This window comes from Barbus barbus (assembly GCF_936440315.1).
Source record: "Barbus barbus genome assembly, chromosome: 25".
NCBI classification, from domain to species: Eukaryota; Metazoa; Chordata; class Actinopteri; order Cypriniformes; family Cyprinidae; genus Barbus; species Barbus barbus.
In genome coordinates this window covers 23,557,524-23,573,334 of record NC_136753.1, presented here as the reverse complement: position 1 = coordinate 23,573,334, position 15,811 = coordinate 23,557,524, and the positions used below count along the sequence as shown (strand labels likewise).

The 15,811-nt window shown below is 37.2% G+C and overlaps 1 protein-coding gene across 2 annotated transcripts in view; it reads left to right on the top strand.

The window, feature by feature from the left end:
- LOC306844991 (protein SHQ1 homolog) overlaps positions 1–15,811 on the top strand; it is a 39,187-nt gene that overhangs the window by 709 nt on the left and 22,667 nt on the right. The window contains exons 2-9 of one of the 2 annotated variants that reach the window (XM_079377468.1): positions 314–475; positions 4,565–4,629; positions 8,183–8,305; positions 8,436–8,593; positions 8,734–8,846; positions 8,983–9,083; positions 13,164–13,321; positions 15,186–15,239. In XM_079377468.1, the coding sequence (XP_079233594.1) occupies positions 333–475; positions 4,565–4,629; positions 8,183–8,305; positions 8,436–8,593; positions 8,734–8,846; positions 8,983–9,083; positions 13,164–13,321; positions 15,186–15,239 (915 nt within the window). In that variant the 5' untranslated portion in view covers positions 314–332. The remainder of the gene's footprint in view (positions 1–313; positions 476–4,564; positions 4,630–8,182; positions 8,306–8,435; positions 8,594–8,733; positions 8,847–8,982; positions 9,084–13,163; positions 13,322–15,185; positions 15,240–15,811) is intronic. The other variant, XM_079377469.1, reaches the window with a different exon arrangement.

The window sequence follows — 15,811 nt, the reverse complement described above, 5'->3', positions numbered from 1 at the left end:
TTGTGCTGTTATTAGTTGATCAGTGAAACTGTACTAAGATGACACGGTTAATAGATTAACACTAAAAGATAAAAATACAGAAAAAATGGACTAAGGAGCAAGTAAAACATTAAAATAATGTTCTACTGGATAAATTTAATCTCTGATCATTTGGAATAGGATTGTGTTGAACATTTCCCCCTTCCCCATTCCCATTTGTAACATTATATTATTTTATACTATATTATATTTTTAATGCTGAATCAGTAAGATCCTGCTGAATAAACTGAAATTTGACCCAACCAGTTTAACTGTTTTTCTCCTTTCACTGCAGTACTTTGCCGTGTGTAATCATGATAACACCGGCGTTTGAACTGAGTCAAGATGCCGATTTCCTTACTGTGGTTATTCGTGTACCCTACTCCAGAACATCTGAGTTTGACATCTACATCCAGGAAGAAGATTTTAAGTTCTATGCCAAGCCCTACTTTCTCAGGTGACTCGCCTGCAAACACCATGATTGGCGTTTTGTTAAAAAAACACAGAAAAATACTCATAGGTCCTTATAAGATGTTTACAATACTTTTTTAACTACAAATACTAAGACAGAGACCCCAAAAAGCATTAGGACACATAAATTGCATTGCAAGTTATTGCAGAAACCACTAATACAGCGTTTCCCAATCCCAGTCCTCGTGTGTCCTTGCATGAATCTCTTAGTTAACACAGCTGATTCAGGTTGATATGATCCCTACACCGTGTTCATTGCTCCCTACTCCCTGAGCAGGGAAAATCTGTTGAAGTTTACTTCACTTCGGAACATTCATTAATTTGTGCTGTGCCGCTACTTGCAGCGTCTTCACACACAGACGAGTGGACATCATATACCTTTGTAAATAAATACAATTTAAATTCACGTTTTGCACACTTTAATGACTTTTGAATGGAACATATACACTTGTTTCGAACTGGAATCATGGTGGAATATCCGGTGATGTCCACTTCGCAGGGCACTTATGTTCGAATAGAGCAAACGTCGTATGTGATTAGAGATTAGAGATCGACCGATATATCGATTTACCGATATTTTTCCCGATATTTAAGCATTTTTTCATAATCGAATATCGGTTTTGTAATATCGGATTCCCCGATAAACACCGCCATCTTGTGGACGTTTTCAGAATTGCGCGCAGGATCGCAATTGCAGCGCATCTGAGGGGAGACTGGACAGCAACGGCGTGCAGGTACTTGATTTGCTGTAGTTAGTAAACTATTTAATATTACAGGCATTAATGCACAAATTAGATGTATTACATAAATGCCTGATATATAGTTTAAATGCAACTTGGCTCTAAGAAATATGATAAATAAGATACTCTGTCAAGCCCTGTCCCTATAAAGATAGGCTATAACTTTGCCTGAAATAACACAGCCATGAATTAGCACATGGTGGAAATAAAAGCGCTGAATTTAATTCTCTCTGTGGTCTATTAGTCTCGTGAAGTCGGAGTCACGTAGATAATCCGTCAAGTCCTCTCCCAATAAAGACGTAACTTTGCATGAATTAAATATACAGCCATGAATGATTGTATGTTGGAAAGAAAAGCGCTGAATGTAATTCTCTCTCTGTTGTCTATATGCTCATCATTAGTCTCGTGAAGCCGCTTTCATATTGCAGTTCACTCAGCAGTTGATGCTCAAGAAATGCTCAGCACGGCCACTGCATGTAACTTAACAATATTCACTTTTTTGAAGCACCCTAAATTGTATTAACACTTACTATATAACCATTATTTCGTTTATAAACATCTAAATTAATACAACTCTATGGAAATTAATTATTTATTATCTCCGCGATCGATCGCAGTTTGAGTAGCCTATAGTTCTGTGTAAATGCATAGATAAACCGCGCTGTCAGCAGCATAATTTAGAGCATGCCAGTTGAGAAATGCAATAAAATACAATGCTTATATTCCAATATTCCAGAGAATATTATTCCGTGAATTAACATTATCCAGTGAATTATTCTTCACTCTTTATCCTATTAAACAGCTTAAAAAACTGTTTTTAAAAATTAAGTTAAAAATGAAGTTGATATGACTCCTTTCCTTTATTTTCTCCATTTGAAAACATTAGACTTTCTATGTTCATTTTGCTTACTGCTAATATTAGTGTTGCTGCTAAAGCTTTTTATAAATAAAATGTTTTTTATTGTTGTAATACGAAGATTAAATTTAACATGACAGGGCTCTAGACTGCGACCAAAATGGTAATTTTTTGCGAGTTAAAATTTGATGTGGTCGCATTTGTACGAGTGCCAGGTCTGCGCTGCTCCAAAGCGTCTGCTTCATACAGCGCGCGCTGCCAGCCGCAGCACATTATAGCAGGAGTCAGATTCCACTGATCACGTGAAGAGAGGTGCTTTCAGCACGAGCGCTTAGTGGGTAGAGCCGGGTTTATACTCGCCGCGTCAGCACGAGCGTGAAGGTGCGCGTCGCGGATGGAGCGCAACGGATGGATTTGTTTTCAAACTAAAGTAAAAGACCGCTTCTTAAACCAGAGAAGGTGAACGTGGTGGTATTCTTGTAGAAAAAACATGCAAGTCCTGTCAGCTACAGCCAGTTTAGTTTTACTTTTCTTTTTGTTTTCGTTTTGAGAAGCTTGTTATCTTTGCTGTTTACCTCAGGTTATGCTGCTTTCCTTAATTAAAAAAAAATATATATACATATATTAATATTTATTTGCTTCCTCAGAGTTTGCTAAACATTCTGTAATATACTCGGTATATAGTACAGCATGTGGTGTGTCTTGTGCCATGCTTCGTCTTATTCGTTTTTGTTGATAAATGTTATGTAAGAGTTTGTCATTGTCAACGTACTGTTTTATTGTTGTTGCGCTTTTTAATTAAGAATAACAATGAATCCATCTTTTGTTTTAGTCTTAAAAAGTTAAAGGTGTATAGATATAAGCAAAACAGACAATGATCTTTTCTTGTAAAATGTGACACCGAGATCGCAAATTTGAAAGTAAAAAGCGCACGAAAAAAGGAATTCCTGTTCACAAAATTTAAATCACAAATAATACAGATGAAAAAGAACGAGTTGAATGTTGAAAACTTTCGTTACCATATAACTATAAACTATGATAAGAGTTCATCAGCATGCATTGATTAATCAAATGTTGTAGCAAAAACAAAAAACAAATTGCAACCAAATTATGTGCTTGTGCGCAAAAGTGAGATCAGTGGGAAGAATGAGTCTAGAGCCCTGCATGAAAGACTGCTAATTCTCAAAACATTTTTTGTTAAGATGACTGAAAGGAGGAAAAACCAAAGTGAAGTATGGACTTACTTCACGCAGTCATTTATTTACTTTATAACAGTAAATAAATATCGGTTCTGCATATCGGTTATCGGGCACATAGACATGCAAATAATTGGTATCGGTATCGGTTATAAAAAATCAATATCGGTCGATCACTATTAGAGATACATACTAAATATGCAGAGCGGGGGTGGGGAGTGTATTATACTGGGATTGGGAAACGCTGCACTAAGACAAGTTATGAGAAAAAGCTGGAATAGTTTGTATGTAGATGCTATTTGGTTTTATGTTTGGTTATCTAAAGCATATTGCATAATAATACACTCACGCGCACACACACACACGTGTGTGTATATATACACTGCCCTCCAAAAGTCTGGAAACGCCCTTGAAAAGTGGAGTTTTGGAGTGATAAGGGACAACATAAACTACGAAAACATATTTTATTACATAAACAGTTTATACATAGAAAAAACTTAAATTTTCGATTCATCAAAATATCCACCATTAGCAGCTATAACAGCTCTGCGTTATCTGGGCATCCGAGCCGAAACACTTTTTCACACAGGGCCATGTGGGTTTGGATTTTGTTTTCCCTTCATTAAAAAAACCCTTCATTTAAAAACTGCATGTTGTGTTTACTTGTGTTATCTTTGATTAATATTTAAATTTGTTTGATGGTCTGAAACATTAAAGTGTGACAAACATGTAAAAAAATAAAAAATCAGGAAGGGGGCCAGCACTTTTTCACACCACTGTATATACACCGTGGTGGCCAAAATTATTAGGTCTCTTGAAGCATCTTGGAGACGTTGACACAGTTCTTGTGGATTTACTCTGTCTCAGTTTGTTCTGTTTCTTCATGTCATTCCAGACAGACTGGATTATGGTGAGATCAGATCTCTTTGTGGAGCACTGGCTGTTGCCAGACTCCTCGTTCAAGCAAAAATCTCACTGGATTATTACATTTAATGGCACAATGAATGTTTGGAAATGTAAACAGATATTTCCTACTGACACACTACAGCAAAAGATAGAAATAACTGACTCAAAATAATTTTTAGCTGGTGAAAATACCAGGGTTCTAATCATTTTGGCCACCACTCTATATATATCAATATATATATATATATATATATATATATATATATATATATATATATATATATATATATATATATATATATATATATATATATATATATAAATTATAAACTCTCTAAATATAAAAAATTAATTCTGTGTATTCATCTACCTTGAAGATTGACCCTGCCTGGGAGAATAGTTGAAGATGGCCGGGAAAAAGCTTCATTCGATATTGATAAAGGTAACAATCACTCCCTGTTATTGTTTCTTCTGCAGCTGTCTTAGAAAACCCATGCAGCCTTTTTTTAACCACTCAATACTTCAGACCTGGCCATGTTTTAAGACAAAACATGAACAAGCTTCAGCAGAGCAGCAAACTTGACCTAGTCTTTTGAAAACCAATCTCTTCAAAGGTTCCCCTCTGCCTTTACTTACTAACTTCTACTTAAGGTCTAAGGCAAATAGAACATAGTAATTAAGGACTAGTAGATGTAGTATTTCATAATAATTCTGCGTTACAAAGAACTGCTGTGCAGTTTTAGAGCAGTTATTGTCATTATCATAATGATATCTAAAAAAAAAAGTATAGTGTGAGACAGGACAAGATAAAGGACACCCTTATTAAGCAATTATGCTTTAAATAACCAGGTTTAAACTTGTACAGGGCAACATACATTCATTTGGTTTTTGACTAACAGTATATACAGGGCAAAAGCACTATTCATTATAATGCCTAGGAACAATAATATTTAGAATCGGCTATGGATGGAGTTTGCGTTAAACTGGTTTTGGTAAAAATCATACAGACAGGATACAATATACCAACCAAAAGTACATCTTTACGAAAATAAGTAATTAAAAGATAAATCAAGGAATTTAAGGCAGCCCCAATGCTACTTGACTGCTAGCGATCTGCTTTTTCTTACAGTTCCCATGGAACTGATTGATAGGTTATTATTATTGTTTATACATATCTGTGATTTTTACCATTTCCACAATAGTCCAGGCTGTCAAACTGCTCTCCAAATAGCATGAAGATTTCCAGTTGCTTAGTAATGGCCACAGGATCCTGTTCCTGACATCTCGTTGGCCTCGTTTCAGTGTCTCTACTTTGATCGACAGCCAGTGAATAATTTAGCAGTAGTCTAGCATAAAGAACGCCTAATTGCGTTCTGTGTTTACAGAGAGTAGCAAGTAATTATTAATCATTCACAAATCTACAGTCAAAGCATTTATTGTCATTTTAACATAACACCGTTTGAATCTTTCTAGTGGGTCTAAAATTATAGGTTGATTAATGCAAGGTTGTCTCAAGCACAGACTTTGAGATTGTAACCGTTCGGCATGTAATGTGTGGAATATAATCACTCTGCTTTTTTGCCCCAACAATTTTGTTCTTTCCACAAATTCCAGTTTACATAAGAAAACACAGAGTCGAAGATCAAAAACCATTATAATTGATTAGTAGTTAGCACACTGTCACACACCAGATATTGTGCGCACGTGAGAAGCATAGGTTTGGAGTTGTTAGTTTCCTTCTCATAATTTTCCATCCTCACTCACTCTGTGTGTCTTCAATAAAATCAAATAATAAAAAGAGGAGTTAGAGGAACAGATCACCCAAAAGTGAAAATTCAATATGAATTCTGCTTTTACTGTGATGCTCAAGAAGATATTTTGAAGAATGTTTGCAACCAAACAGTTTTGGTGAACATTGATTTTTATTGTATGGGAAAAACGCGAAGCCATTTATCAAATCTTTTATGTTCCTCAGAAAAACAGAAATTCATACAGGTTTGGAACAACCTGAGTAAATGACAACAGAGTTGTAGTTTTTGGTTGAACTATATCTTTAAACAATAGAAATACCTGCTAAAAAAAAGTTGCTCTTAACATGTTTAAGCTGGGCTTAGATGGTTCAAGATGGTCTTTCAACCCCGGCCCAACTGCTTTTATCTGGTTTAGCTAGGCAGCCAGCTAGTCTAGCTGAAAACAGCCCAAGTATGTCCAACTAAGACCAGCAATGGGAATGTTTTCAGTAATGGGAATAATGAACACAGTTTTAGACATGGAGATCCTCTCTTGCTGTCTTTCTTTCTGCAGAGCGGACTTAATTATAGCAAAGAATTCTCATATTTAATCATTCGGTTGAGCTGTCAGCATCATAACGATCCATCTCACCGATTCCATCAGTCTCTTCTTTCTTTATTATGATACACCTTCACTTTGATTATACTCGCTCGCTCTCTTTTGTGCAGTGCTTATCAATCTTTCATTCAGAAAGAAACAGCAGAAGCAGCGCTGTGATTGTGTCTGACCGATCTGCCGTAGTCCCGACATGTCTTTTAATGAGCTGCCTATTAGCGCTTTTAATTATACCTAATGGCCACGGGATCCACTGCTTGACATCTCACTGGCCTCGTTTCAACGTCTTTGATCGACAGCCAGTGAATAATTTAGCCGTTGTCTATCATAAAGTACCTGTAATTGCTTTCTGTGTTTACATAAGAAATTATAAATCATTCACAAATCTGTAAAGACTATAATCAAGGCAATTATTGTCATTTTAAGGGTGATGTGTGCATTTTTAATGGTTAAAATATTTTCTCCTGTCACAGCTTAATAGGTAGAGACAACTATAAGTAAGCCACATGTAGGCTTTCAAAACATTCCTCTGTTTGTTTAAGAATCCGACCAGACCTACACGGCAACAGTGGCTTAACCAATGGCATGAGTTTGAGGTGGGACTATCTGTTTGTTAGACCAATGGCAGCTGGGGAGAGTGTTTTTCTATTCTATTCTATTTTCCATTTTCTGTTTTTCTTCTGTTAAACACAAAGTACCATTTTAAAGAATGTTGTTTTGTACACCACAGACTTTCATTGCATGGAAAAAAAAATGTCTTTTGCATTCCACAGAAGAAAGAACTGATTTTTTTTTTTTTTGGGTGAACTGTCACTTTAAAGTTGTGATGTAACTGAAATATCAACAGATCCGTTCTTCCATATTGTGACAAACATCTATGTGAAACTGGTCAGGTATTTGATTCAGTTCACCAGCTACTGATTGGATGGAGAGAGATGACACTTTGATTAAAAATTACAAGGTCAAAAAGAGTTGTGAATGTGAACATGAAATGAAATGTGCATGGAAGAATCCACAATATAATCTATAGAAAATGGAGTGAATTTCCATTTCATGCCGACTTTAATGAGTTTTAAATTTTACAAATTTTTTGTGTCCTATTCTTTTGTTTCAATGTCAGTGCAATATGTAAAGTTGCTTGCCTAATGAGCTATTTAGCGATTTAAAGGCAAAGCGGATCATTTCTGCACCATTATCATTGGAACCAAACAGAATTGCAGAAAAAAATTAGTTTGTCAAATTCCCTTTCTGGAGTGCACGTACAGACCAAAGACAAGCAAAGAATAGACACTCTTGGGCCAGACTTGGTCCAGTACATACAGGTAACCTCACCTAGTGATGATGACCTAAAAAGAACAACCTAGTAAACCTAAAACAATGCTTTAACAATCATTCAGAACACATTCAGAAACTGCATTGCAGCATCTTAGTATAATGCAATCATTTAGCCCTCTTGAACCCTTTTCTTAAATATGACTGCAAGCTCAAATTCAGATCGGCCTCCAGCCAATCAACAACTGATAGATTGAACTCCATCCTAATTTCTTTTTCTTTTTCAGTAATCAGTTCCACTCAAATGTATGTCACAAAACAGTATAAATGATTTGTCTCTATGTTACATGACTTTTAAGTATGCGTGTCTGTATCAGGCCTCTTCACGCTGCATGTCCCTAAAGAGACAGCCGGACAGCACTTTGAGGGGTTGGAGATGCTCACCAGTCTCCTGGCTACTAAGGGATCAAGGTCAGCCAAACCACTGGTGCAGGACACAGGTACGGTTTAATTCTCCCTTGGGTATGAAAAGCAGATCATCTTCCAGCACGTTCCTCTGGTGTTTATTTTAATTTCATGTTCCACTCATTCTGTATTCACTAAACCCCCTCTCTGTTGCCGTTCTTTCAGAAGCCTGTGGTGGAGGATGTGAGGAGGAAGATGAAGAGGAGGAGTTTGATTGGCAGATAGAACAGGAGGTTTATACTGAAACCCCAGCAGAGACGCTGAAAGAATACCACAAGTATGGCTTTGGAAACCTTAGGTCTGGAGTCTTCACCAGACTGCAAGTAAGAACATCTGTCCCCGATGAGACTATAGGCATGGTCTTTTTTACAAAGTTTTGGATAAAGATGGCACAAGATATATTGAAAATAAAATGACTTGGAGTTGTTGTGGACAACCCATTGTTTTTCTTTGTGTCGATCAGGAGGAGCTGAATGAGGTGATTGATGTGAAGGATCCTGACAATACTGCTCCTGAGCTCAGGAGACGCAATCGACTAGACACGGAGACCACAATATTTTGTGCTGACCATTACATGTAAGTCCACTATTAAATGTCTGCTCCTGTACTGAATTTCATCACATTTGTCTACAGTTAAAAGAACAATTAATTTCACATCTTGCACATGACAGAACATCCACACATTCAGAGTTTTTTTTTTTTCTTGATGCAGGGTGAACTTGTATGAGGACGAGGAGGAGATCAGAAACCTACTGAAGTTTAAACCGTGGTGGAGAGAACTGAGTTCGGACCCTTCAACACACTCCAACACCTGTGAGACCTTTACCTCCTCAGATTCAATGTATCGCTTTGTTCTGTCTTTAGAGAATAAAGTTAAACTCCCCAAATGTATTTACACATTCAGTGCATAATTACCGCTTTGTCTTGTGTCTCTGTGGGTCAGTGCTGTTCCTAGTGTCTGCCAGCAGGTGGCGGAAACGGATCATCTAGGGACCCTGATATTAGACTAACAACAGTGTCCTGTTTTCACGTTGCACATAGGAGGAGGATTGAAGCTATTTGTAGCCTCGCACTGTTTTAACACTCATACTTTTACTCTCTGGGAGATTTATATGTTTTTTTGTCATTGTTTTATAACTGCTGAGTCATATTGATGAGGCTGTGTGTGAGTCACAGAGTTAGTTTAGTCAGCGAGGTACAAACCACCTCTCAGCCCACTTTTGTGCCCACAAAGCAGCTTGTTTTCTTTCTTTCTTTCATCTATCTGTCTGTCTGTCTATCTATCTATCTATCTATCTATCTATCTATCTATCTATCTATCTATCACTTTGTCTATCCATCATGTCTCTCTGTCATTCTGTTTTGTCTGGTCTGTCTATCGTTCTATCATTATGTTCTGTCTGTCGTTTTGTCTATCTGTGTTTCTTTATGTCCAGCATTCTGTCTGTCTATCTATTCCTTTTTGCTTATTTCTTCAATCCGTCTGTCTTTTTCTTTCCATCTTTCTTAGCTCTATTTTTTATCTAGCTATATAGCTATCTTTTTGTCTGTCTGTCTGTCTCTTTCTTGGCACATCTGTTGTAATAGTACAAACTCTGAAAAACTTATCTGGCACGTTTAAAGTTGCATGGAATATTGACGCGTGTGAGACGTGTGTGATAAAGCGGCACAGACACGGACAGCCGAGAAGCGATTGTGTCCCACACCAGCATGTTCTTTATCACTAGAGTAGTGTGCTAATTCCTCAGTGCCCGATTACAGAATGAGGAAATTACTCTGAGCTGCGAGCATATGTTGGTGCAGGGGGGACGGGGGGGTTACACAGCTGGTCCTATCACAGAAGAAGATGGAGAAGGATTAAACAGAGGGAGATGGAGATATTTCAAGATATGCGTTCCGTTCTCTGCTGTCAATCAATCAAATAACATTGTGCAGCTACTAAGCACACAGGCGCTTCTATACGACTATATTTTTAGTGTTCTCATCAGTATGCTGAATGCATGGAGCAGATTAATTACTGCTAATTGCTTGGACAGATCATCTTGATCATCCTGAGTTAAGTGCACACAAATCGGTGCCAATATATCTACTCCTCACTGTTTTCTAAGTTTTTCCTGACTGGATATGGCTCATTAAGCCATTAAAGTTAATTAGGGCCTTCGCTCTTGGGGTATTAGGATGAGCTTGTTCGTTTTTCAATATCGTTTAGCTATCATTAGATATGAGAAACCAGGTAGGCTTTATTTCTTTGTAATGGTTTGAGATTAATGGTTGAATGTCCACAACCTACTCTCACCACTGAAATAACACGATCCATGACTAGTCTATAAAGAAGCATCTTATACATTGTGCCACACAGTAGTGCCAAGGGGATTTCAAGTGCAATTTTTAAAAGAATAATTTAATAATTTCCCTCTGGTCATGTTTTATCACCCCCAGAACACCAAGTTAAGGTGCACTCGTGGTTGTTGGAAGAGAGAAACTCATACCCAGACATTTTCTTTACAGGCTAGTCGGTTCATTCTAAGGGCATTTCACAGATTTGTGAATAGGTATACCCAAAGGCTTCACTCTTTCGCTTTGTTTTCATGATGAGAAACCTTCCTGCGTGACCAGATCACACACACATAAAAACGTCTTCCGTTTACTGCTTCAGATTCTAATTCAAGATTTCTGCTTCTTCCTTGTCTTCTCCCTTTATTTTGTGTGTGTGTGCTTGCCTTCATGTGTATCGGGTATCTTCACACTCTAGGTCCAAACGGAGATGACAGCCTCACCGTGTTTATGTATGTATGCACTTCATTATTCCACTCCCCCATCTCACTCCAATAGCTTCTCGTGTTAGTGGTCTGGGCACCTGTGTGGTGTCAGATGTTGTTTTTGCAGATTTTGCCATTGAATGAATGACAAATTATAATGCATTCCATAAAAGAAGGCTGTTATAGCCCCAATGAGCCATTGTCAGTATTTGTACATTAAAAATGTGTAAGTAAACTAAAAAAAAAGACTCCTCTTACAGGAAAAATAAAAAGGTAACTGTGAGAAAGTTTACAATACTATAGAGAAAGTCTGTTTGTTAGATATTAAATTAACGCAATATAATATATTTAAAGATAAATAAAATCACACTTACCTATTTATTTATTAATCTGAAGCTGGAATAGGCTTCCATAGCCTTCTGTCATTCAAAACCCCAGATTTTTTGTTTCTTTGGAGCTCAGTAATTATCTAGCAAACTGTCCAGGCTGCTAAGTCTTTTATTAAAATCAAAGCAGGAGATAAAATAGACAAACATTTTCTGCCTTCATCAGTGTAACAATTCTTTGTTTCTCAGTGATTATATAACAGACGACATACATCAGGTGATTATAATGAATCAATCAATCCAAAAACTCCACTTTTGATAAAACAAAAGTGGATGGTGACCAACGTTAGTGCTATTTTCCTTTGTATCATGCTGTGTAATCCTTCTGAATATCTTTGTGTGAGGTACAAGGCAATATTTAATTCCTCATTTACTGACATATGTTCAAATCTGGCATGTTCACAATATAGGAGAGCTTTTTTGTTCACATAAAGCCAGAAATGCAATTCACTCAACACCAGAAGAGGATGAGGTGAAGATACTTAAGTGGTTCTCGTGTGTATTGTCAATAGAGCAGCTTTGTAATAAGACAAGTTTACCTTTCATGTACACTACCATTCAGCTACCATTAGAATGATTTCTGAAGGATCATTTGACACTGAAGACTTGAGTTATGGCTTTTGAATATTCTGCTTTGCCATCTCAGGAATGAATTACATTTTAAAATATATTAATATAGATATCAGTTCTTTAAAATTATAGTGATAATTCACAAAATGACTGTATTTTTGATCAAATAAATGCAGCCTTGGTTTCAACTGTGTATATTCATATATGGCATGTCAAGATTTTTTTTTTATCTCTACAACCCAACTACCCTACAGGTTTAGAATGAGAGTGAGTAAATGATGATAGTTATTTATTTATTTATTTTTGGATCAACTGTTTCTTTAAAACACAATTTTTTTATATAGATGGAATAGTTTTGAAATCTTTATCCTACCGTATAACAGTTGCACAAATTCTATGAGTTCCTTCATAAACAAAGCAACAAAAACAAAATTTGTAATTGGTGACAGAAACAGTTTATTATAAAGATAAGATGAAAGCTGAACTCCCTCCTTAGCTCCTGGTTTTGGTCTCGCAGGAGTCAGTGTTTCCTGCCAGGTGGAGGCAGCTGTGTTAGAGGGTAAATCAGGTAGAGAGAGAAAATGGGGAAGCTGTTCAGTCGTCACGTCGCTGGAATCCAGCAGCTCCCAACAGAGCCAGAACTCGACCTCTGCCAGCACTAGCTTTAAGTGTGTGTGTGTATATGGATATATAAGCATGCACACGAGGGGCTCTATCAGGGGCAGTGCTGCAGCCAAGAAGGGGATCACTTTCAGCTGCTACTAAAGTGCTGACTTGCCCTTTCTCGCTCTCTCTCTCTTTCTCTTTCTCTCTCTCTCTTTCTCTCTCTCTCTCTCTCTCTCTCGCTGCCCTGCCTTTGACTCCTTCCTCCCTGGTGCAGTATCAAGTCAGTTTAGGGCATCAATCAAGCTTTGAAACTTTGCTCTCTTCCGGTGCGGTAACTTTACTATGCTTCAAAAGCCTCGTCTCCAACTCTGATTTAAAAATAATTGCGGTGAACATGTTTTTGTTTCTTAAAGCTCTCTGCAGAGCAGAGGCATCCATCATTCCCTGCTGGAGTCCTGCGTTTATACTTGTTTTTCGGGGAGAATTTGTTAGAGATTGACTTTGACTGTACCTCCCTGAGATAACTTGATAAACAACACTGAATGTCTCTCTTTCTCTCTCTGTACTTCCAGCAATAACTTTCACAGAAGAAGAAAAAGAGCAGATGAGGAAATTCACAAACCGTTCGTACTTGCTGGATAAGAAAGCACGCTTCCATGCTTGGCTGGGTTTGGTGGACATCGTTCTCGCATATGTCTATGATGTGCGCACTACAGAGGGAGAGCACAATGTAAGTGTACGCTTGTTCGCCACAGACATTTCTCTGCTAGTAAGTGGGTTTGGCGTGCAAGTCCTGGCATTTTCACGCGCACCAAAGCTCCAGGAAGTTGGTACATTCCTGTAATGTTTTCCAGACAGTCCCGAGAATCTCTTTGGAGGCCACTGCACATGGTAGTGATTGTAAAAATAAGTTTGAAAAATCTGAAAATCATGGTAATGTTTTAAAACACTGCTTCTGAAGCTGAAGTACTAGAATGTTGCAAGGGCTTCGGTTGTGAAGAGCTCTGCTGGATTGACTCCAAAGCTTTCAACATATGTTAAATGTACAGTCAAAATCTGGGCTTTGGTTCAATCATTATAGCTAGAGAACATATCAAACCTTCTTAAAACTTTCTCTTGTCTAAAGTGATCAATTTAGCCTTGGAGCTGTGGCTTGGTGGTTAGCGCTTGTGCTCACTGAGCCATGGTGCTCATGTGACTGATGTGAGTTTGAAACCAGAAACATTTTCCCCTCTTTTCTTCATCAATTCTTGTTCTTTCACCCCTTTTGACTGAATTAAAATTGACCAAATAGGGATACGGAATCTTATGTTTCTAACAGATACCACAAAATATAGTTTTAAATGTATAAATATAGTAATTAGTGTCAGATTTAAAAAATTGTTTAGAAAGAAGTCTCCTATGCACACCAGAAGGCTGTATTTTTTTTTTTTTATTACACACAGTAAAAACAGTAATATTTTGGAATATTTTTACAATTTAAAATAGCAGTTTTTTACTATTTTATTTGTTTAGCGGCATTGTCTTCAACGAGCCCAAAAGAGCCCATGTTACACCTCTCTTTATCTCCCTGCACTGGCTACCGGTTGCGGCTCGCACTCACATCAAGTTCAAGACACTGATGCTAGCATATAGAACAACCACAGGCTCAGCACCCGCCTACTTCCACTCACTATTACGAATCTACATCCCCTCCAGAAATCTGAGATCCACTAGTGAGCGACACCTCGTGGTACCATCACAGAGAGGCACAAAATCACTTTCCAGAGCATTTTCATTCACCGTTCCTGGCTGGTGGAACGATCTTCCCACCCCAATCCGGAATACTGATTCGCTGACAATTTTCAAGCGACAGTTGAAAACTCATTTCTTTCAACAGTATTTGACTTCATCCTAAATTATATATAAAAAAAAAACCTTTGTCTTTCTCTTTATTTATTCTTTCCCTTTCTAGCTTGTACTTGTTTGGAACAATGCCTGAAACTTGGTATTACGAGCACTTCCTGTGTTTGTTTGCCTCTTTAAGATGAATCGCTTTATGTATTTCCCAATTGTAAGTCGCTTTGGATAAAAGCATCTGCAAAATGACTAAATGTAATTTATTCCTGTTATGGCAATAGTGAATTTTCAGCATGAATTTTCAGTGTCACTTGATCCTCTAGGAATTATTCTAATATGTTGTTTTGGTGCTCAGAAAACATTTATTATTAGACAGATGTACTGTTTAATATTTTTGTGGAAACTGTGATACATTTTTTCAGGATTATTTGATGAATAGGAAGTTCAAGTTGCTGTGGGAAAAATTAAAATAATCTGTAATATTTGCTAATAACCAATGCTGTACTGATCCATTATGCATCCAGAGACAAAAATGCCAAAATTTTAGTTTGTTTGTGACGTCATTGCATTCACAGCAATGGTCAGTATTATAGAATATGCTGAATTGTATGCAACATGAAGGATAAGTGTGTGTCATAGTTATATGACCAGCTTTGTATAGTCTGTGTTGTATAGGGTCTGACATCAGTTGAGTTGTGTTTAGTGTACACAGCATGATCGATTACAGTATTGACTGATGTTGTTGTGATTTGCAGGTTGAGTCAGCCTGGACCATCAGGAAGCTCAGCGGTACTCTCAGCTGGCTGGAGGTATGCGATACATTTAGCAGCTTAACAAAATGTGACATGACCTTGAATGCAAAAACAAATGAATGAATGAGCGAGTGATTTTAATTTACGGAGACTCTGGCTTTTTTCGCATGAGTTGTTTTTCAGATCCGATCTTTAGGGACTGACTGTCTGCATTGCTGTTCTGCATGTGATTAAATCTGATCTGTTTGTTCAAACAGTGTAGTCAATATCCGGTGTATCTACTTCAGTTGCTATAGCAATAATGTAAGCATCTCACAATGCCAAAAGACTTTCTCATACTACAAGTGAGAGTAGCTGTCACTGGAAAGAAAGATTGAAAAATATGGAAATTGTGCCTCTGCTCATGTCTATCATGCTGAACTCAAGGCATTTGGTCACATTCAGATTTTACACATGCATGGAGATACCGCCGACTTGTTCATTCGTTCATGATTGTGAACATAATGAATGCCACAGTTTATGTCACAGTGTTGTTAACAATCATTTTTGGTCATTTAACTAAAATTACTAAAATAAAAAGAAAACTTAAAAATATTAAAACAAATCAATTCAAAATATGAAAAAACTAT